General features: G+C 43.3%; 1 protein-coding gene and 1 long non-coding RNA gene across 4 annotated transcripts in view; one reads left to right on the forward strand and one right to left on the reverse strand.

The window, feature by feature from the left end:
* The window catches only part of LOC139364072 (uncharacterized), a 79,771-nt gene extending 69,431 nt beyond the window's left edge, over positions 1 to 10,340 (forward strand). The window contains exon 4 of the long non-coding RNA XR_011625314.1: positions 10,215 to 10,340. This is a non-coding gene — a long non-coding RNA (uncharacterized lncRNA). The remainder of the gene's footprint in view (positions 1 to 10,214) is intronic.
* On the reverse strand, positions 5,233 to 8,771 carry LOC139364071 (small ribosomal subunit protein eS27-like). Of its 3 annotated transcripts, none has more exons than XM_071099412.1 (2): positions 8,717 to 8,771; positions 5,233 to 5,545 (listed from the first exon to the last, which is right to left on the reverse strand). In XM_071099412.1, the coding sequence occupies exon 2, from the start codon at positions 5,426 to 5,428 to the stop codon at positions 5,270 to 5,272; it is 159 nt and encodes a 52-aa protein (XP_070955513.1). In that variant the 5' UTR covers positions 5,429 to 5,545; positions 8,717 to 8,771; the 3' UTR covers positions 5,233 to 5,269. The 3 variants fall into 3 exon arrangements, with proteins under 3 accessions (XP_070955513.1, XP_070955514.1, XP_070955515.1); XM_071099413.1 differs by having other exon boundaries at positions 8,684 to 8,771; XM_071099414.1 differs by having other exon boundaries at positions 8,687 to 8,767.
* Positions 10,341 to 23,741: the final 13,401 nt, after the last annotated feature.

A 23,741-nucleotide genomic window follows, 5' to 3' on the forward strand; every position in this document is an offset into this window, starting at 1 on the left:
CTTTGGTGGTAGCTAACTAATCACAGGGTCCCTAGAATGAAATAGCCGAGACGTGTACTTAAGAGTATCGTTTGATCTCTATATGAAGAAAAGTTCCGGGTCTGGTAGTCAGATGTTCAACAGATGCCTACCTAGCTTTCAATCCTAAGTCAATTCACAGATGCGGTGCAGTACTGCACGGACCATGAAAAGAACACTTGTTTGTATGACTGAGACAAAAAAGAAGGATGTCATCTTGTTCTAGTTTACCTGGGAATATGCTCAATTGGTGACAAAATTGTTGCCACTCTGTGCATGACCACAAAGGTACCGCAGGTATTGATTTTGAAGTTACACATAAACTTTAGTGAGTGGGCATATTTGCGAATATGTAACCTGACAATAATGAAGATTGACTATCTTTAAACAACATAAGGAGTCAACATCAGTTTCTGAGGTAAAATAATGACTGAGTTAAATTTTCAAGGGCAAATTCAGATTTCGAGTGCACAGAACATAGGAAGGAAAGGACATGTAAATCAGAGAAATTCACAAGTGTAATGAGGTGAGAAGGGACATGGCACACTAATTACAAAGGAATCAGAATGATCTGTTCATAGAGTTGTAAATGGGGTTGTGGAGGAAGAAATGAGGAGGAACAGATAAGCAAGACTGAAGTTCTTTTACTTCTACGCAAATGAGGGAAACTGAGGAATTGTAAGACAAGATCTAATATTATTTTTGGACGTCAAGAATGGTATTCCGTAAATGCTGAATTGTTCCTAATTTCGGGAGGAGAAAATGGAAATAGCATTTCCATTGCATTTTTGTGAACAAAATTTGAGTGATCACGTTCTTTCTTGCATGTAGTAGATGGATAGGAGAATGAAAGTTCAGCTTTCTTCCTGCACTTGGGGCATATGTGAATTGGGAATTCAGACAAATAAGCAACTAATTCTGAATAGAAAATTTGTGATTTAGACTATGCACTCTACTGGGGAATTTCAGATGTATAGGAATGTGGTTGAAATTGAAGTGGTTAGGGAATGCTATCTGGAGGAAGAAAATTATAACTAGATACAAATAGTAGTTGTAGTAGCTAAAGAAAAATATATCAGGGAGGCTGGGTGTGGTGGCTCACGCCTGTAATCCCAGCACATTGGGAGGTCAAGGCGGGCGGATCACAAGGTCAGGAGATCGAGACCATCCTGGCTAACACAGTGAAACCCCGTCTCTACTAAAAATACAAAAAATTAGCCAGGCATGGTGGCGGGCACCTGTAGTCCCAGCTACTCAGGAGGCTGAGGTAGGAGAATGGCATTAACCCAGGAGGTGGAGCTTGCAGTGAGCCAAGATTGTGCCACTGCACTCCAGACTGGGCAACAGAGCAAGACTCCATCTCAAAAAAAAAGAAAAAGAAAAATATATCAGGGAAGAAAAAATGGATTTTTGTGCCAGGAAGGAAACTAAGTATGAACAGATGACAAAATATTTCAGGAACTGTGTCTGGAATTGGTTCCTTCCAGTGGGTTCTTGATCTCTCAGGCTTCAAGAATGAAGCCACGGACCCTTGCAGTGAGTGTTAACGGTTCTTAAAGATGGTGTGTCCGAAGTTTGTTCCTTCAGATGTTCAGATGTGTCCGGAGTTGGTCGTTCCTCCCGGTGGGTTCGTGGTCTCACTGACTTCAGTAGTGAAGCCACAGACCTTTGCAGTGAGTGTTACAGCTCTTAAAGGTGGCAAGTCCAGAGTTGTTCATTCCTCCCGGTGAGTTCGTGGTCTTGCTGGCTTCAGGAGTGAAGCTGCAGACCTTCATGGTGAGTGTTACAGTTCATACAGGTAATGCGGACCCAAAGAGTGAGCAGCAGCAAGATTTATTGTTAAAAGCAAAAGAACAAAGCTTCCACAGGTGGGAAAGAAACCCCAGGGGGTGCTGCTGGCGCCCGTGGCCAGCTTTTATTCCCTTATTTGGCCCCACCCATGTCCTGCTCATTGGTCCATTTTACAGAGCGCTGATTGGTCCGTTTTTACAGAGTGCTGATTGGTGCATTTACAAACCTTTAGCTAGATGCAGAGGGCTGATCCTTGTGTTTACAATCCTTTAGCTAGACAGAAAAGTTCTCCAAGTCCCCACAGACCCAGAAGCCCAGCTGGCTTCACCTCTCAGAACTACAGATAGAGATTATTTCATTTACCTGAATCAGTCTGAAAGTATATGCTGGGGCTAGATGTTGAGGATACTTAATGGCACATTCATTCTTTGATTTTATAGGTATTTAGATACATTCATTAGCTACAGTTGGCAACTTCCTAATAGGGATGCCACAGATATGACTGTAAATTGAGAATTTTGGTTTCCTAGTGTCTGAAAAGTGGTTAACCCAAAGTTTTGGCTTTAGAGAAAGAGTCTATACAGGCAAGTATCCAGGGAATAATCCCCACTGCTGTGGTTCGAATGATGGTGACCTCTCAAAAATTCATGTTGAGGCCGGGCGCGATGGCTCACGCCTGTAATCCCAGCACTTTGGGAGGGTGAGGCAGGCGGATCACAAGGTCAGGATTTCAAGACCATCCTGGCTAACACGGTGAAACCCCATCTCTACTAAAAATACAAAAAAAATTAGCCAGGTGCGGTGGCGGGCGCCTGTAGGCCCAGCTACTCTGGAGGCTGAGGCAGGAGAATGGCGTGAACCCAGGAGGAGGAGCTTGCAGTGAGCTGAGATCGCGCCGCTGCACTCCAGCCTGGGCGACAGAGCGAGACTCTGTCTCAAAAAAAATGAATAAAATAAAATAAAAATAAAAAATAAAATAAAATTCATGTTGAAATGTAATCTTCAGTGCAATTGTATGTTGCCCAGGCTAGTCTTAAGCTCCCGGGCTCAAGTGATCCTCCCACCTTGGCCTCCCAAAATGCTGGCCCTACAGGCATGAGCCACCACGCCTGGCCAAGACACTACCTTGAAAGCACAGAGTAGGCCAGGCATGGTGGCTCAGGCTTGTAATCCCAGCATTTTGGGAGGCCGAGGTGGGTGGATCACGATGTCAGGAGTTTGAAAGCAGCCTGGCCAACATAGTGAAGCCCTGTCTCTACTAAAAATACAAAAATTAACTGGGCATTGTGGTGGGCATCTATAATCCCAGCTATTTAGGAGGCTGAGGCAGGAGCATCACTTGATCACTTGAACCCCGGAGGTGGAGGTTGCAGTGAGCCAAGATTGCACCACTGCACTCCAGCCTGGGCAACAGAGTCAAACTCCATTTCAAAAAAAAAAGAAAGAAAGCACAGAGCGTCCCTTACCAGACACCAATTAACCAATTATGCCAGTGACTTGATGGCATAATAATTGGATTGACATAATTGGATTTCCAGAACTGTGAGAAACAAATTTCTGTTCTTTATAGATTTCCTAGTCTCAGATATTATGCTTAGCAGCACAATTGACTAAGATAGAAATTGGTACTGAGAAGTGGCAGTGTTGCTATAACAAATACCTAAAAATGTAGAGGCTGCTTTGGAGCTGGGTAATGGGTAGAGGCTGGAGGAGAGTTTGGAAGTGCATGCTAGAAGAAGCCTAGTTTGCCATGCATTAAGGCGATTCTGGTGAGGTTTCAGAAGAAGATGAAAAGCCTTAGAGAAAGCCTCCATCTTTGAGATTATCTAGCTGGTTGTGAACAGAATGTTGGAAACAATATAGACAGTAAAGGCCATTCTGATGAAGTCTTAGATGGAAATAAGGAATATCTTATTGGAAACTAGAGGAAAAGCCATCCTTGTTACAAAACGGTAGAGGATTTGTTCCTGGAAAGAACAAGGTCTGGGAAAGAAGGGAGTTTATTTCTGCAGCTGGTTACAGGGAGAAGGCCGGAGTAATTCGCCATACCAATGCGAAGTTACAAGTTTTTTTTAGTGCTTATATACATTCTAAGCTCCATGCTACGAGTGGAATTGCATCTCCAAAGAGGAGCGTTTCCTTCAATCTATGTCTTATCTTTAAGTAGGACCTAGGGTCTGGAAATCTTTCTCTAGAGTCTTGGAAAGCTTTTTAATCTTAAGTGGGTACCTAGAACAAGGTATATGTGTAAAATGCTTTTATTATTCAACCAGACTTTAGGCTATGAAAGCCCAGGCGAGGACTTAGTGGGTTTATTTTAATGTTCCAGCCCTTATGCTCAGACAACAGTTTCTCCAGTTCTTTAATGTTTACATTATACATTGATTAGAATTATAATAGAAGGTCAGTGGAAACAGACTGTTCTTGTTGCTAATGGGAGCCTGCCTGCCACAAACTTGGTGGAGGTATTTCTGTGTCTTAGTAGTTTTTGGAGGGTAGAATGTAAGAGCGATGAACTAGGATATTTGGCAGAAGAAATCTCTAAGCCAAGTTTTCAGGGTACTGCATGGCTTCTCTTAAATGCTTATAGTAAACTGTGAGAAGAGAAAGTCAAGTTAAAGATAGAATTTATAGGCCGGGCATGGTGGTTCACGCCTGTAATCCCAGCACTTTGGGAGGCTGAGGTGGGCGGATCATGAGGTCAGAAGATAGAGACCATCCTGGCTAACAGGGTGAAACCCCGTCTCTACTAAAAATACAAAACCTTAGCTGGGCGTGGTGGCGGGCACCTGTAGTCCCAGCTACTCGGGAGGTTAAGGCAGGAGAATGGCGTGAACCCGGGAGGTGGAGCTTGCAGTGAGCTGAGATCACACCACTGCACTCCAGCCTGGGCGACAGAGCAAAACTCCGTCTCAAAAAAAAAAAAAAAAAAAGATAGAACTTATAATCAGAAGGGAAACAGATCAGCCGGGATGGGTTGCTTGAGCACAGGAGGTCGAGGCTGCAATAAGCTATGATCATACTACAGTCTGGGCAACAGAGTGAGTCCCCATCTTAAAAAAAAAGATTATTATTATTATTATTATTATTATTATTGAGATGGAGTCTTGCTCTGTTGCCCAGGCAGGAGTGCGATGGCACAATCTTGGCTCACTGCAACTTCTGCCTCCTGGGCTCAAGTGATTCTCCTGACTCAGCCTCCCAAGCAGCTGAGATTACAGGTGCCTGCCACCATGCCCAGCTAATTTTTGTATTTTTAGTAGAGATGGGGTTTCATCATATTGGCCAGGCTGGTCTCGAACTCCTGACCTTGTGACTCACCAACCTCGGCCTCCCAAAGTGCTGGGACTACAGGTGTGAGCCACCTCGCCTGGCCAAAGATGATGATGATGATTATTATTATTTTATCCAAAATGTGTTTATTGAGATGGTTTCTCACTAATCTTGATTCAGAGTGCTTTTAGTGCTGCTTCCTCCTAAAGGAACATCCTTCTGTAAGCCTTGCTTTTCCTCCTGTAGGCTGGCAGAGGACAGTGCAGCAGCCAACACACAAAACTACCGTTTGTGCACGGCTAAGGACCGTGGTGATTTTATAGCATCCTGGGGATTTCACATCCATGAAGTAGGAATTGGGGCTCTGCACCAGGCGTTTCTTCTTGTGTTTTCTCTTCTCCTCTTCTGGAGAGGGATGAAGGAGATCCTTTGCAAGAGACCTGTTCTCATGGGTAGGTCGTCCCTGCCGGAAAGGGCCAAAGAAAATTATTTTTAAAGGGAAGTTGAACATAAAGATTTGGAAAATTAACAGCCTGGCCTTGTGAAGAATTTTTAAAATGTGTTCAGGAGAGAAAACCAACTGTGTGGCCAACTGACCGTTTGATAAGGAGGTTAGTATGACTAGGACACCAGATACTATTCATTAACACAATGGGAGGGTGACCCTGAAGACATTTCAGAGAACACTGAGGATGCCACAACCATCACAGACTCAAGTGCCAGGTCCTTGAGGGAATAACAATTTTAAGGAAGGATCCCAGGGTCCCAGTGAAACCCAGGATACCTGTGGGAACTTGGGGCTCAGTGACTATGCTGCCTCATGTATCTCCTCCCTGAAGTCAAGCGAAGCGTTCCCCAGCTTCCCCATCTGTGGTTCAAGTGGGCCCAGGTACAGCTCAGATCACTCCTCCGGAAAACACAAGGAGCCAAACATGGGGCAGCTCCCATGCAGTGCTAACTGCCGGCATGCTAAATCTACAGCTGTGAAGGCATGGCTTTCTCCACCTAATTTCCGAGGAAGCCTTGAAGAATGCCTCAGGGCCCAATCAGAGAACTGCTATAGGGGCAGGGCTGCCATAGATAGTTCCCACCAGGGCAATGTCCAGCAGAACTGTTGGGTTGGGGCCACCACAGAGTGCCCTCACTAGGGCAATACTCAGTTGAGCCATGTGGGCAGGACCACCCCTGAGTTCCCAGACCCAGACCTATGATTCACTAGTGCATAATTCCAACCTGTGGTAGACATAGACACCTGACTACAACCTGCAGAACTGTGGCATGGGCTGACTCCAGCAGTCATGGCAACAGAGTCCCCTGGAGGCTTGGGAACCTAAGCCCTACCCCAGTGTCTCTGTAAGGTGAGAGGTAGAATCAAAAAAGCTGATTCTCACACCTCAAGATTAAATTTTGTTGGCCTTGTTGGGTTTGAAGTTATGTGGGACATGTTACCCCTATCCTCTTGCCTATTTCTTCCACCAACCTTTTGTTTTCGCCATGGACCTCGTGTTCTGCCCACCTCGGCCTCCCAAGGTGCTGGGATTACAGGGGTGAGCCACCTTGCCTGGCTGAGAAGAGAGTTCTTGATAAACAGGCTTCCATGTTAAAACTAGATTTTATAATGAGGTCCACAGATGGGTGGAGGAGAAGCCTGAGTAAATTTTGGTTAAGCAGAGAAACTTTGTTATCCCTCCTGTATGCATTATGCTCCCTTTTCTCCAACGGAGCTCTCTTCCAACTTGATGTTATTTTCCAATCAATCTGTTTTCCTAGTGTTGATGTTCTGATTTCATCTTACAAAAATATAGCATAAACTTTTATTTGTTGCATTATACAACATAAGCCTGACAATATAACAAATTGTTCCCAAAACTATAAATTCCTTGCCTTTTTATTTGTAATTTGACTTTTTAAAAATCTATGTAATTATAGAAGAATGTTGCTATTATAAAAATTTTAAGGGGTGGCAGGGAATAATTCCAAAATTATAAAACTCCTTGTGACAAATTTAGGAATGATATTCAGCTAGTTCTATAGTTTTTTATTCCTTGAATAATCAGCGATATACATCCGATTATAAACACACATTGTGGGATTTTTTGGCCAGGTTGACTTTTTTTTTTTTTTTTTTTTTTTTGAGATGGAGTCTCACTCTGCTGCCCAGGCTAGAGTGCAATGGCGCAATCTCGGCTCACTGCAACCTCTGCCTCCCGGATTCAAGTGATTCTCCTGCCTCAGCCTCCCGAGTACCTAGGATTACAGGCACCCGCCACCACACCCAGCTAATTTTTGTATTTTTAGTAGAGATGGGGTTTCACTACATTGGCCAGGTTGGTCTCAAGCTCCTGACCTTGTTATCCACCCACATTGGCCTCCCAAAGTGCTGGGATTACAGGCATGAGCCACCGCATCTGGCCTTGGGTGACTTATTCTTTTAAGGAGCAATGTGGGTTAATGTTTCAAGGTGAAAAAATTTAAAAACTTGGGGGAAAGTGAGGGGAAGGGACAGAGAGATATTGAGAGAGATCAGATAGGTACATAAGCTTAGTGACTCAGCCTGTACTCCCAGTTACTTAGGAGGCTAAGGCAGGAGGATCACTTGAGCCCAGAAACTCAAGTTTTCAGTGAGCAGTGATTGTAATACTGCACTCCAGGCCATGTGATAGAACCAGACCTCGTCTCTAGAAAAAAAGAAAATATATATATACATACATACATTGGTGTTTGTTTCTACATATGCTTCATAGTATATGTGTACATGGATTATAGGTAGATCATAGAATGGTAACGGTATTAAATTAGGTGGCAGCGTTTGTTCAGGAAGTAGTATGCACATTTGAAATTTTAATTGAGAATTGTGTCTGGTCCGTTTGTGGTCTCACTGACTTCAGGAATGAGCTGAGAACCTTCTGAACCTTAGCAGTGAGTGTTATAACTCTTAAAGGTGGCACAGACCTGAAGAGTGAGCAGCAACAAGATTTATTGTGAAGATGGAAAGAACAAAACTTCCACAGCATGAAAGGGAACCACAGCAGGTTGCCCGTGGTGGTTGGGGTGGAGTGGCCAGCTTTTATTCCCTTATTTGTCCCTGCCCATATCCTGCTGATTGGTCATTTTACAGAGTGCTGACTGGTCCATTTTACAGAGTGCTGATTGGTCCATTTTACAAACCTCTAGCTAGCTACAGAGCATCAGTTGGTGCGTTTTTACACAGCACTGATTGGTGCATTTTACAAACCTCTTGTAAGACAGAAAAGTTCTCCAGGTCCCCACCCGACCCAGGAAGTCCTGCTGGCTTCACCTCTCAGAATCAGCTTTTAAAGGCCATAAATTTCCAGGTAAGTAGGAATAGAAGAAACTAACATTTCCATTGAGATCTATGATGTCATTTTTTTCTCCATCAATGATTTAGTTCCTTCTGGATCAAATGCTTTTTACATGGATGTATGTTTTATAGTAGATGTTATGTTGTCTTAATTATTTTAAAACTCCTATTCCTAGACTCTCCTGAAGGAGGAATTTAGTAGTTTTGAAGTATTTTTTGAGGCTAGGGAAGAAAAACCAAGATGACTGCATAAGGTTTCAGGGGATGTTCCATGCCTACCACCTGGTGAAAATGAGGGAGCTTTCCTCCTACCCGCCACTATTGCAGCAGCCTGCAGGAAATACGCCATCATTTCAGCGCGGCCGGCTCGCCCCTGAGTATTCTGGGAAGGTGACGTGTCGGGGCCAGTGGCCGCTCGCAGGGGCCAAACCCGCCCTGGTCTGCACCGCAGTGCGCAGTGAGGATGTTGGTGCTGCTCCTCAGGGTTATTTTCCGCGGCCGCGGGAAGCCCGTGTTCCGTATTTGTTTTTCATGTTCTCTAATGTTTATGTTGTGGATTTAGTTTTTTAAAAAACATAAATGTTCCTCTACAGTCTTAACAATGGACCCTATAAAATAAGATTTTAAAGGATCCTACTTTCCTTATTAATTTTAGACTTTTTTCTTTTAGTTCTGGCTTTACAAATGTGACCTAAAGAGAGCACTTGGTTTTATGTAGAACAATACAAACATCGTTTTACATGAATTTTATGGTTACAAAAATCATTTATGGGCAAATTTGTTCACGTGCCTTACTTTTAAAATATTGTGTTGTCTTTAATAGATTTTCAAAATACTTTAAATATTTTTCAGTAAGTTTGAGGGTAGAATTTATTTTAATGAGACTCCTCTTATAAAGTACATATCTGTGTGTGCATATGTGTATATTGAATTTGCTTTTGATTCTATCCTGTCACTTTTCTAGCAAAATGTTTCTAATGGACAGAGGCCAGAGAAGCACAGCAAATTTGCCACAGTACCACATATTTTATCTTAAAAGATGGTATGGATTTTGCATAACATACATGTGCAAACATATATATATAACATATAACGTAAAAAAATATAAATAAAACATATAGCTGTTTGGTTTATTTTATGTGTGTGCATTAAAAAATTATTCAGTTGCCGGGCGCGGTGGCTCATGCCTGTAATTCCAGCACTTTGGGAGGCCAAGGCAGGTGGATCACGAGGTCAGGAGATCGAGACCATCCTGGCTAACAAGGTGAAACCCCGTTTCTACTAAAAATACAACAAATTAGCCGGGCGTGGTGACGGGTGCCTGTGGTCCCAGCTACTCAGGAGGCTGAGGCAGGATAACGGTGTGAACCCGGGAGGCGGAGCTTGCAGTGAGCCAAGATTGCACCACTGCACTCCAGCCTGGGCGACAGAGCGAGACTCCGTCTCAAAAAAAAAAAAAAAAAAAAAATTATTCAATTATGCTTGTTAAAGCAAGGTAAGGGTCACCATGGTGATAGATACAGGGACCTCTGCAGGTAGAGATTGGGCTAACTCTGAATACAGCCTGGGCAAGTGGGAGTTTATAACCAAAGAGCAGGCTGGGAGGTCTGTGAATGGAAATTTACCGAGGAGAAACCTCAAAGGTTAGGGGGATTATGGCGAAACCAGCCTAAAAGGATTTTTGCTGAAGACAGGCCAGGGTGATCAAACAGCACTTGGGGGAATGGTGCAGGATGATGAACCTGGTAAGATATTTTTGTTTGTTTGTTCGGTTTTTTTTTTTGAGACGGAGTCTCACTCTCTCCCCCAGGCTGGAGTGCAGTGGTGTCATCTCTGCTCACTGCAAGCTCCGCCTCCCGGGTTCACGCCATTCTCCTGCCTCAGCCTCCGGAGTGGCTGGGATTACAGACACGCGCCAACACGCCCGGCTAATTTTTTGTATTTTCAGTAGAGACGGGGCTTCACCGTGTTAGCCAGGATGGTCTCGGCCTCCCAAAGTGCTGGGACTACAGGCGTGAGCCACCTCGCCGGGCCCCTGAACCTGGTAAGATATTAAGGGAGATCAGATATCAAAAGTAAGGAGGTTCTTGCTAAAGCTGGATTTCACAAGGGAAGTGCACGGACCAGAGAAGGTTCAGGTGCCTAACTAAAGTTTGATCAAGCAAAGAATCTTTGTCAGTGTACAGAAAACTACGTTTTTATAAAATATTCCTCTGGCGCATCTGTATCTCCCCTTTTCATGGAACACAAAGCACGTTTTACATAACTTCTAGATACATGCACTTGTATTTTGAATGACGTGATGTATCTTCTCTTTTCAATTCTCAGCCTCAGTATATATAAGTGGAACTTAGAAGGCAATATTCCCTGAACATACTCTTCCACCAGAATCTCCTCTACAGATTTTTGCTGCCCGTTTTACCAGTGGCTGAAGCTACCTTCTCTTATGTAAGTAGAAATGTTACATATCTCCAGCCTCTTCCTCCTTACCTGCCAACCCTGTCTAGTCCATGACTCCTCTGTTATAAATGCTTATAAAACGTTTTTTCTGAATCAGAAACGTGTTGTATTGCTCAAGCCATGTTCATTTTAATTACAATTTAACTGCATAATTTAATTTCCCCATTTTTTGGATATAGTGTTTGCTTTTCTCCAGTGGTTCTACTTTGTTCTAGTATATCCCTCTGGCAAGGGCAGTTGTTTCCTCACTTGAGTGGGCATTAGTATCACCTGGGGGCTTGTTAAACTGTGCAAGCTCCATCCCAGGTTTCTAATTGTCAGGGTTTGGTTTGCGGCATAAGAATTTGCATTTCTAACAAGTGCCAGAATTGGTCTGAGGAATGCACGTTGAGAGAAGTGGGATTTGGGTTCACTAACCTGGTTTAGAGAAAATTACAGTAGTGTGCCAAATCTGAGGAGGGAGCAGAGTTGAAGCCCAGTTTCAATATGTGAATGAGTGCTTTATACACTCAAACCCCTTCAAGGGCTGGGGAGTAAGAGAGAACATGAGCGGGCGGGCAGGGGGCGTGCACAGAGGCATACACTCAATCCCAGACCTATGGATTGAGAATCATGTGTTAATAATACTTTCAGTGTTTTGTGTGTTTATTACAGTTTGAGAATGACTGGACCAAACTGCCTCCAAAATCTTAAGTCCCAGCAGCAAAACGAAGCTCAGACAGCATTTGGATGGCTATTGCTTTCTGTCTGTGTTTTAAGTCAGCTGTTGTTAAAGGTTTGTTTCAGAGAGTTACCCAGGTGTAATACCCTTCCAAGTAGATAATGATTGAAAGAGTATGTCCTGCAGGTGTATGATATTTTCCATCCACTTCAGCACGTTTTTCTGATGGGTCAATGACAGTCCATGAATTGTCTGGTGTAATACTCAAAAATTCTGGAAGTGGCAAATATTCAAGGACAGCCATAATATTCCACTTGGCCAAGGCTCTTCTGACAGGCTCATGTTCATGCAGGATCAGATCTGACCCAGAATCAACAGAACTGAAGCTGCAAATTCAGCTTTGTGAAGGCTTCAGATGTAGCCATGGTTAAAGAAGATTGACATTAAGCAGGTGAGCAGAGTTTGCTTGAGGTTCACCCAGGGAAGTCATGAGGCTGCAGGTGCATTCCTTCATGGCCTGAAAAGCACAGTTTTTGAGGAGTTGTAGTCCCTCTCAGAAACTGTTCCTGCAAAGTAGTCCTGGAAACATGTTTGTCTGCATTCAAGAAAGATCTTCCTTTTGTTCATGTAAAGGAAGCCCAACTTATTTCCCAGGTAAGAGAGCGGAAGCAACTGTGATACAGAATCCTAAGGCATGGGGGCTAGTTGTAATCCAGGCAACATGTAGGGTCAGGTTCTCCAAGTCCTGTGGTTAAAGGGCTCCACCCTAGGAAAGTGAGCCACCCAGGGCTTGGTAAATGACCTTATGATCAGCCCTTGGCCTGTGAGCCTGTCGTAACCGGGCACGGGACCGGGTTCTTGGTTTGAATTTGCCAGTCAAATGGCCAGTGCAGAAAGGGAAGAGAGCACAGTCCTTCAGGCCAACTCACTCACTTAGCCTATTGAAACATTTGCTCTTCTGAGCAGAGCCTAGTATTGTTGTGGATTAAATACAGCAGAGGATGTAAGTTACCAGTATTAGTCACCATCAATTGAGTACTTATTCTGTATCAGTCACTGTTCCTATTGCTTTCCATTTCCACCCGTTATATATTAGTGACGATAAAAATGCCATACAGGCTGGGTGCGGTGGCTCATGCCTGTAATCCCAGCACTTTGGGAGGCCAAGGCAGGTGGACCACCTGAGGTCAGGAGTTTGAGACCAGCCTGGCCAACATGGTGAAACCCCTCCGTCTCTACTAAAAAAAACCAAAAAACAAAAAAAAAACCTAAACAAAAAGTAGCCCGGCACGGTGGCGGGCTTCTGTAATCCCAGCTACTCGGGAGGCTGAGGCAGCAGAATTGTTTGAACCTGGGAGGCGGAGGTTGCAGTGAGCCAAGATTGTGCCATTGCATTCTAGCATGGGTGACAAAAGCGAAACTCCATCTCAATAAAGAGAAAAAGCCATACAAAAAGGCTAAGAGCCTTGTTCAGCCTCACACAGGAAAGTGGCAGAGCTAGGGTATTAATTCAGGCATTCACAATCCAGATCCTCTACACATTTCACTGACATGAAACCCAGAAATTTCAGGTCTATTACCTTGAACCCAGAACTATTTTTTCTCAAACTTGTTTTCTTGTGAGGTATGTATAGGAAAAAAATTGCATACAATACAGTACTGCTTTACAAATATGTAATCTAATACCCAAGTCGAGAAAAAAATGATCCTGAGCTCCTCAAAACTCGTGCGTATCCCTTCCCCATCTTGACCTTTTCTTCTGAGATGAGTCCTCCATGCTGCTGTTTGTAATTTTATTCCTCATGATTACATATTTAAGCTACAGGAATACATCTTATATGGTTTTGCTTATGCTTACCTGTATGTATTTTTTTTTGTCTTTCCCATTTGATATTTCATTTTCTGTAGTTATCCATGTTGTGTGTAATTCCAACTTCTTAATTTTTATTGATAGTGTTATCTCATTATATATAATATATACTGCATGTAGTATGTATCTTTCTCACTATGTATGTATACAGAGTGTATGGCCGGGCGAGGTGGCTCAAGCCTGTAATCCCAGCACTTTGGGAGGCCGAGACAGGCGGATCACGAGGTCAGGAGATCGAGACCATCCTGGCTAACACGGAACCCCGTCTCTACTAAAAAATACAAAAAACTAGCCGGGCGAGGTGGCGGGCACCTGTAGTCCCAGCTACTTGGGAGACTGAGGCAGGAGAATGGCGTGAACCCGGGAGGCGGAGCTTGCAGTGAGCTGAGATGCGGCCACTGCACTCCAGCCTGGGCGACAGAGCGAGACTCCGTCTCAAAATAAATAAATAAATAAATAAACAGAGTGTATGCGTTTCACTATATAGACGTATCATTATCTTAGAGTTTCCATATGCATGCCACAGTAAGCTGATCCCTTCCCCCACCCCCACCCGGTGAGATGGAGTCTTGTTCTGTCACTCAAGCTGGATGGAGTGCAGTGGTGCAATCTCGGCTCACTTCAGCCTCTGTCTTTCAGGTTGAAGCGATTCTTCTGCTTTAGCCTCCCATGTAACTGGGACTGCAGGCACCCGTCACCACACCCAGCTAATTTTTGTATTTTTAGCAGAGACAGGCTTTTACCATGTTGTCCTGGCTGGTCTCTAACTCCTGACCTCAGGTGATCTGCCCACTTCAGCCTCCCAAAATGCTGGGATTACAGACGTGAGCCACCGTGCTTGGCTGCCGATGCCTTCTATACCTGATGATTGTTTGGGTTGTGTCTAGTCTGCAGTTATCACCAACACTGCAATCGTAATCACTGAAGTATGTGTATCCTGATTTACACAGGTACACATCTCTCGGGATCTGTTACTGGAAGTGGAATTGATGGATCTTCAATTCAAATGTTGCTCATGGCAGGGTTAATTATAACAAGCACTTTGGTAAACTATCTGCTATTACCTAGAAAACCATGTATACCTTAGACATGCACCAGCCATTCTACTCTGTGGAGTAGGCCACGGAAAAGTACATGCACAGTTGATGAAAAGACATGTATTTAAATGTTTATAGCAGCATTATTTCTAATAGCCAAAAACTGGAAATAAAGCAAAGTGGGTAAGTAAATGGTGGTATATAAATTCAATGGAATTCAACTATAAATAATAAAAAATAATGACCTGTATCTACGTGTAAAAACCTTGATGAATTTTATAAACACAAAGTTGAGCAAAATAATCTAGGCAAAAACTTACCTGTCTGTGAGTTCATCTGTATAACATTGAGAAGTCAGTGTGAAAAGTCAGGATGGTGGTTGCCTGTGAACAGGAGAAAGGCTGTTTTGGGAAGGGCTCACTTGGGTCTTCTCAGTTGCTGGAGTTCACTGTGATAAATTTAGGGTTTGTTTCTTTTTACTGCCACACATATATATATATATATATATATATATATATATTTTTTTTTTTTTTTTTTTTTTTTTTTTTTGAGACAGAGTCTCACTCTGTTCCCCAGGCTGGATGCCTGGCTTTTTATATTTTAGTAGAAATGGGGTTTCAGCATGTAGCCCTGGCTGATCTCAAACTCCTGAGCTCAGGAGTCTTTCCTTCTTTACAGGAGGGAAGACCTTTCTTCTACTTTCTGAGAATTCAATAATTGAGTCCATGAAAGAAATTGACAGTAGTCAGATTAACGGGAGAAAAGGTATACAAATTAGATGTGGACACAGGGACATCACATGAAAGAAAAGCAAATGTCCCAGAACCCAGTGAGATCCAGAAGCTTCTGTACCCTCTTCTTAGGACAGAGGGTATAGATGATTAGGTAACTTAGGGGAGAGTAAACAGTTTGGGGGAAAGATAAACGGACTGTCGGAAGAACAGGTAACAGCCGGTGACAAAGTCTGCGTGTGTTGTCAAGGTCTACTCTCCTCTCCTGTGATAGGAGCCAGTCTTCCCTGGTTGGTGAGTTTCCTGGGGAGGGAATTCATGACAATTAAGTTCCTTTTGGATAATCTCTTTAGATGAGGAAGCTCAGAGAAATCCTCTGCCTGTATGAGCTGCTCCCCACATACCCTCAGTTCAGAGTGATCAGCATACCAAAGCATCATGTTTTGGGGTGGAGATCCTCCCACCTCAGTCTCCTGAGTAGCTGGGACCACAGGCATGCACCATCATGCCTGGCTCATTTTTTTTAAATTTTTTTCCAGAGACAGAGTCTCACCGTATTGCCCAGGCTGGTCTCCAATTCCTGGCCTCGAGTGATCCTCCTACCTCTCTCTCCCAAACAGCTGGGATTACAGGCATGAGTCACCATGCCTAGGCTAGGGGTGGCATTTCCTGAACTCCTTCAGCCCTCTTGGGAAATGTGCAGGCAGGAAGAAAAAAAAATACCCCTGTCCACACAGCCAAGTCTTGTTGAACTTATGCTTGGCAGAATAGAACGTTACAGCCAACCACGTGCAAACTGGGATGATAAATGTCTGCGTGTCTGACAGAAGGTTTGGCTTCTGATTCAGCTGTGGTGATTTTTCCATCTACTTAACTCCAAATTCTATTAGCTAGTTTAAACTCTTTATTGGACTATGAACACTGTAAGTACACAATCATATGATTATTTTATCTGTTGACTTAAATAGAATTGTGTATGAAGGCTCTACTGAAGTTATTCAGGGTTGAGTCAGGAAAAGCTAAATTTCAACCTCTTTTAAGAAAAATACTGATGCCTCCAAATCCATAGTATATATGTTGCTTACTAGTTTATAAAGGGCCCCGGAAGAAAGGACATTTCTAGTGTTTTATGTCAATCATAGGAAAATAAGCTGTAATTCTTTAATTATTAAAAGTAGGATTGTGGCCAGCATGGTGGCCCACACTTGTATAGCACTTTGGGAGGCTGAGATGGGAAGATTGCTCAAGGCCAGGAGTTCGAGACAAGCCTGGGTAACATAGCAAGACCCCATCTCTACATAAAGAAAAATGTATGATTGCTTCCCCCCACCAATCCCCGACACTTCCCTGGCTCCAAACCCCAATTCCTCTGCTCTCATTTCTGCTGTGTCTTACTCTATGAAGCTTTCAAAAACTGCCTTTCTAGAGTCCCCCTTTTCCTTTTTATGAATTTATTATTGTTGTTTAATTAAAAGACAGGGTCTCACTCTGTTGCCCAGGCTGGGTGCAGTTCTGCGATCACTATAGCCTCAGTCTCCAAGCGATCCTCCCATCTTAGCCTCCCCAGTGGCTGGGACCATAGGTGCATGCCACCATGCCCAGCTAATTTTTTTTTTGAGATGGAGTCTTGGTCTGTTGCCCAGGCTGGAGTGCAGTGGCGCAATCTCGGCCCACTGCAAGTTCCGCCTCCCGGGTTCACGCCATTCTCCTGCCTCAGCCTCCTGAGTAGTGGTAGCCCCTGCCACCATGCCCAGCTAATTTTTTGAATTTTTAGTAGAGACAGGGTTTCACCATGTTAGCCAGGATGGTCTCGGTCTCCTGACCTCATGTTCCGCCCGCCTTGGCCTCCCAAAGTGCTGGTATTACAGGCGTGAGCCACCGCGCCCGGACCACTAATTTTTTAATCCTTTTGTCGAGATGGGGGTCTCACTATGTTAATCTAGTTTCAAACTCCTGGCATCAAGCAATCCTTCTGTCCAAAGTGCTGAGATTGCAGGCATAAGCCGCTGTGCCAGGCCCCTCATTCTTTAAATAGCTACTTTAGATTCTATTGTGATGCTATTTTAATAATTTTCCCATTTTCCAACTTTTATTATACTAATGAGTAGGTGATTCCTTTTTAAATTATATATGTAAATTTTTATATATTTGAATAATATGTTTACATAGTTAAAAAATCAAAATATACAAAAAGCATACAGTGAGAAGTCATCTTTCCATCCGTAATGACAATATATCCCCTTTTGCCTGGCATAGATGCGCACATAAATTATTGTCCTGACATGATTATGAATAATCCTACTTTCTGTCAGAAGTGTGCTAGTTTGGATGATAAATTATACAGACATTCTGCTTATATCCTTGCTGCTTCACCATGCTGTTATATTCCTTCCAGTTCAGAGGCAAATGTGGTATCGTTGCCTATGTCTCTTCCAGAGGAATTTTATTTGTATTTTGTAAGTACATACATGAATTCTGTTTTTTTGCACTTTTAAACAAATGGATGTATCCATGCTGTTTTAATTTAAATTTTTACTTTGAAACAACCTTAAACTTACAGAAGTTAAAAGAATATTAGTAGCCAGGTATGCTGGCTCACAGGTATAATCCCAGCACTGTGGGAGGCTGAGATGGGTGGATCGCTTGAGGCCAGGAGTTCGAGACCAGCCTGGGCAGCATAATGAGACCTCCTCTCTACAAAAAAAAAAATGTAAAAGTTAGTTGGGTGTGGTGTTACATGCCTATAGTCCCAGCCACTCAGGAGGCTGAGGCAGGAGGATCGCTTGAGTCCAGGAGTTAGAGGCTGCACTGAACCATGATCACACCCCTGCACTCCAGCCTGGATGATAGAGAGAGACCCTGTTGCTTAAAAGAATGTTAAAAAAAAAAACCCTACCCTTTACCCAAATTCACAAATACTAATATATTTTCACATTAGTTTATCAATTTTTCTCCTTCCCTCCCTCTTTCGTTTCTCCCTCTTTTGTTTTCTGTTTTGTTTTGTTTTTTGGTTTTTTTTGGAGACAGGGTCTTGGTTTGTCACCCAGGCTGGGGTGCAATGGCACACTCATAGCTCACTGACATTTCAAACTCCTGGGCTCAAAGAAACCTCCTGCCCGAGCCTCCAGAGTAGCTGGGACTACCGTTATATGTCTCTGTACCTGGCTAATTTTAAACTTTTTTTTATAGAGACAGGATCTTGCCATGTTGCCCAGGCTGATCTCAAACTTCTGGGCTCAAGTGATCCTCCCACCTTGACATCCCAAAGTGTTTTGATTACAGGCATGAGCCACAAAGCCTGGCCTCCTTTCCCTCTTTTTCTTCTCCTTCTGTTTCCCCCTGCTTATAAACTTTTTAATTTTTCTTTTTTTTTTTTTTTTTTTACTTTTGACCACTTTGGGAGAAGGTTGCAGACATCATGTCCCTAATGCATTTCCTGAGAACCGGGATATATATTTGGATAACCATAGTAAAGATATTAATTCAGGAAATGTAACAATACAATTATTTTGTCTAATCTACAGGCTATAACCCAATGTCTTCATTTGCCCCAATAATGTTATTTACGACTTTTTCATGTTAAGTATCTTGTTTAACACTATGTATCTTATCAGTCTGCCATAATGTTTAATATCTTTACTCTGGAATGGTTCCTCTGCCTGCCTCTGCCTTTCATGTGTTTGTGACTTTTGAAGCGTGCATGCTAGGTGTGTTACAGAATGCCCTCAGCTTGAGTCCATCTGAAGTGTTCTTAAGACTGGATTCTACTGATGCTGCTTTGGTTGGCACAACACAGTTTTTCCCAGTGTGGTCATCAAAATGATGTTTTATGGCTAAACCATTCTTTCAACATTTAATCATCAAGGAAATGTAAATCGAAACCACAATGAGATATCATCTCCTCCCAGTTAGAATTGCTGTTATCACAAAGACATAAAAATAAATGCTGGCGAGGATGCAGACGAAAGGGAGCTCTCCCACACTTTGGATGAGAATGCGAATTAGTATAGTCAATATGGAAAACAGTATGCAGAGTCCTCAAAAAACTACAAATGGAACTACCCTATGAACCAGCAATTCCACTGCTGAGTATTTGTCCAGTTAAATCAGCGTATTGAAGAGATAGCTGCACTCTTGTGTTCATTGCAGCAGCATTCATGATAGCTAAGATATGGAATCCACCGAAGTGTTCACCAGCAGATAAATGGATTAAAAGAATGTGGTGCATATACACAATTGAATACTACTTAGCCATAAAAAAGAATGAAATCCTGTCATTCATAGCAGCATGGATGGAACTGGAGGACATTATGTTAAGTGAAATAAGCCAGGCACAGAAAGATAAATGGCTTAAAAAGTTGACCTCATAGAAGTAGAGAGCAGAATTGTAATTAATAATCACAATTATAAATAATGGTCAGTATCAAAAAATATTGTCATCCTACAGTGCTACAGAACATTAGAACTTGTTTTTCCTATCTAGCTGTAATTTTCCCTCTTTTATTTTTTTTGGAACAGGGTCTTATCCTGTCACTCAGGCATGACACGATCACAGCTCACTGCAGCTTAAACGATCCTCCTGCCTCAGCTTCTGGAGTAGCTACAGACACATGCCATCATGCCTAGCTATTTTTAAAAATTTTCCATAAAGATGGGGTCTTACCATGTTGCCCAGGCTAGTCTCAAACTCCTGGCGTAAAACAATCCTCCCGCTGTTGTCTCCCAAAGTGCTAGGATTACAGGTATGAGCCATCATGCCCAGCTCCAATTTTTAGATACCCCAGAACACATTCCAAGCTTGTCTTGTACCTCTCCTGTCCCGACTTTTTAAAATTTTATTATTTTTTTTGTTTTTGGGAGACAGAGTCTTGCTTTGTCGCCCAGGCTGGAGTGCGGTGGCCTGATCTCGGCTCACTGCAAGCTCCGCCTCCCGGGTTCACGCCATTCTCCTGCCTCAGCCTCCCAAGTAGCTGGGACTACAGGCGCCCGCCACCACGTCCAGCTAAATTTTTGTAATTTTTTAGAAGAGACGGGGTTTCATCGTGTTAGGATGATCTCGATCTCCTGACCTCATGATCTGCCTGCCTTGGCCTCCCAAAGTGCTGGGATTACAGGCTTGAGCCACCACGCCCGGCCTGTCCCCACTTTTGAATCAGCTGTTTTTTTTCCAAGGAATCCTGATTTCTGTTGTGGAGAAAGGTACTTAGAAACCAAGGTCTTGGTGCTACTTGTATGTTATTGCTTTTAGGACCTTTCAAATATACAGGATATGAAGATATAGCTGTATGCATGTAACTCTATTGCGTATATATATATATAATTATGTGCGTGTATGTGTATATATATATCTTCATGTACTTTTAGTGATATTTTCCATCCCAATCTACGCCGCAGGGTTTTTCCTTGCCTTTCCTATTTGTAGAGCTTCCTTCCACATTGAGAACCTTATCTCCCAGTGAGCGTCACCCCATTTCTGTCTCATCTCTTTCCCTACTCTGCCCCTTGCCTCCTAGGGTCCCCTTTCCTCTCATCAGTTGTCAGACAAGAGGAGCATCATGCACACATCATAGATTTAATATCAAACTTTTAAAATCTTCAGGGAAATGTAAGCAGGCTTCTGCAGGGAAAGGGGCTAGGTCTGGGAAGATGGGGAGTACTTGCGGGCACCTGGGAAGCTCAGGGAAGCAGCAGGCATCCTGTCAATGGGATGTCCCCTCATGAGGGTGGCAGACTGTCTCCCTGAGTTCTGGGTGGCAGCAGCAGCCCAGGGCCTTGGGCTGAGGCCCAGCCAACCCTCTGTGGGGCTGCCACACCACTTCCTAAAAAGGCATAAACACATTTTCTTCCAAGTGGAGTCCAGCGTATTTTATTTTCCTGTTGAATGGTAGACAGCATGAGGGCAGGGTCCCTGTGGTGATTTTTCTGCCAGTAATAGTTTCTGCAAGAGCAACAGTTACGTATTTTTCTAATAAAATCAATTAAGGCAGTAACAAGTTTGCTCAAAGAATCAACCTGAACATATATATATATATATATTATGTATCAACAAAAAAATTTTTTCCAGATTAAAAATGTAAAACTTATACCACAGTCAAAACAAACAAAAAAAACTGTTTAAGATTGATCTTTCATCTTTCATAGTGATTTGGCCTATGAGTAAATGTTAAAGATGATTTATTTGGTTTCTTTTTATTTCAGTGATGAGATGGAGAAGTATATTTTACATAAAAGGGCAAAAAATATTTTATTCATAGATTTTTTTTTTTGCCTATGCCCTTAGTTTAAATCCTCAGAATATACATTATTGTCTTCAGAAATCAATCTAGATTTACCTGTACCTTATTAGAACTCAGCTTTGCTGGGTGTGGTACACACACCTGTAGTGCCAGCACTTTGGGAGAACGAGGAGGGAGGATTGCTTGAGCTCGGGAATTTGAGACTGGCCTGGGAAACATGGTGAAACCCTGTCTCTACAAAAATACAAAAAAAAAAAAAAAAAAAAAAGGCTGGGCACGTTGGTTCACGCTTGTAATCCCAGCACTTTGGGAGGCTGAGGTGGGTGGATCACGAGGTCAGGAGTTCAAGACCAGCCTAGCCAACAGGTAAAACCCCGTTTCTACTAAAAATATGAAAATTAACTGGATATGGTGGTGAGTGCCTATAAATCCAGCTAATCGGGAGACTAAGGCAGGAGAATCGCTTCAACCCAGGAGGCAGAGGTTGCAGTGAGCCGAAATCACGCCACTGCACTCCAGTTTGGGCAACAGGGCAAGATTCTGTCTCGGGGGAAAAAAAAAAAATTAGCCGGGCATGGTGGTGCACACCTACAGTCCCAGCTACTCAAGAGGCTGAGGTGGGGAGCCCTAGTGGGTGTAGTAAGCCAAGATCACACCACTGCACTCCAGCCTGGGCGACAGAGTGAGACCCTGTCTCAAAAAAACAAAACACTGAGCTTTAATTTTATAAAACTTTTTTCTAGTTGAGAGTACATTGCTACAAGCTAACTTTAAAGAAGTCATATTCCGGCTGGCACGGTGGCTCACACCTGTAATCCCAGCACTTTGGGAGGCCGAGGCTGGTGGATCACGAGGTCAAGAGATCAAGACCATCTGGCCAACATGGTGAAACCCTATCTCTACTAAAAATACAAAAATTAGCTGTCTGTGGTGACGCATGCCTGTAGTCCCAGCTACTTGGGAAGCTGAGGCAGGAGAATCGCTTGAATCCGGCAGGTGGAGGTTGCAGTGAGCGGACATCGTGCCACTGCACCCCGGCCTGGTGACAAAGTGAGACTCTGGTTCCAAAAAAAAAAAATAAAAGGTCATATTCTTTGATTACTAGGAACTTTGCAATTTGTTTTGCTTCTTATTTTTATTTTTGCCTGGCACAACATTTCCTTCCTTGGCCCTGTCTATATTAATAATGCTGCCAGGATATAATGAATGATTTTATTCCAGTATTTTCTAAATTATGTTAAAGAAAAACAAAAGCTGGATATTAGTTATAGTGATAAGGACACATTTTAATCACTAATAACTATTGTAATAGTGAAGAGAGTCCAGCATGATCTGAGCTCAACTTTGGTGTGTGCAGAGGTGACTGGGTGTTTTAAAGGAAGAATGAAGCTGGGTGTGTACTGGACACTGGGATGAAGCTACTGCAGAGGCTGAGGCAGAAGGATTGCTTGAGCCAGGGGTTTGAGACCAGCCTGGGCAATACATCAAGACAGGCTGGGTGGGGTGGCTCATGCCTGTAATCTACACTTTGGGAGGTGGAGGTGGATGAATGGCTTGAGTTCTGGAGTTCGAGACCAGCCTAGGCAACATCGTGAAACACTGTCTCTACAAAAAATACAAAAATTAGCAGGGAATGGTGGCATGTGGCTGTAGTCCCAGCTACTCAGGGGGCTTGGGTGGGAGGATCCCTTGAATTTGAGGAGGCAGAGTTTGCAGTGAGCCAAGATCTCACCACTTCACTGTAGCCTGGGCTACAGAGTGAGACCCTGTCTCGGGGAAAAAAAAAAAAAAAAAGACTTTGCTTCACCCACAAATGGAAAATGAGGGACTAGGAGGGAGTTGAGTTGGGGGGCAGGGTATGCTTGACAGTCAGGGAAATACAAATTTACCAAAAGTGGCTGGTCCACGTAAAACCCAACTGGGATTGCTAACTGGTGCTGTTTGAAGTTAGGCTCTGACCCTCGCACAGAGGCCAGGAGACGGGACCCTATCTTCTGGTGTTGGCTGGAACAAACAGGAAATTCATTTGGGAGCCTTCACTTTTTTCAGACAGGTTATCTAAGAGGTATAGGGTCAACCAGGGGATGTGGCCTTGAGCTGCTAGAATCTATGTTAGTATTTTGTTCAAATATTTACAGGCCTAGGTTAAGACCGACTTTGTTTCTTTGTTTTTTGAGATAGAGTTTTGCTCTTGTCGCCCACGCTGAAGTGCAGTGGCGTGATCTTGGCTCACTGCAACCTCTGCCTTCCGGGTTCAAGTGATCCTCCTGCCTCAGCATCCTGAGGAGCTGAGATTACAGGTGCTTGCCACCACGACTGGCCAATTTTTGTATTTTTCGTAG

The sequence above is a fragment of the Macaca nemestrina genome, chromosome 7 (assembly GCF_043159975.1).
Source record: "Macaca nemestrina isolate mMacNem1 chromosome 7, mMacNem.hap1, whole genome shotgun sequence".
NCBI classification, from domain to species: domain Eukaryota; kingdom Metazoa; phylum Chordata; class Mammalia; order Primates; family Cercopithecidae; genus Macaca; species Macaca nemestrina.

Excerpts from the sequence above, each read along its gene's own strand:
- LOC139364071 (XM_071099412.1), bottom strand. The coding sequence starts at position 5,428 with ATGGATGTGAAATCCCCAGGATGCTATAAAATCACCACGGTCCTTAGC.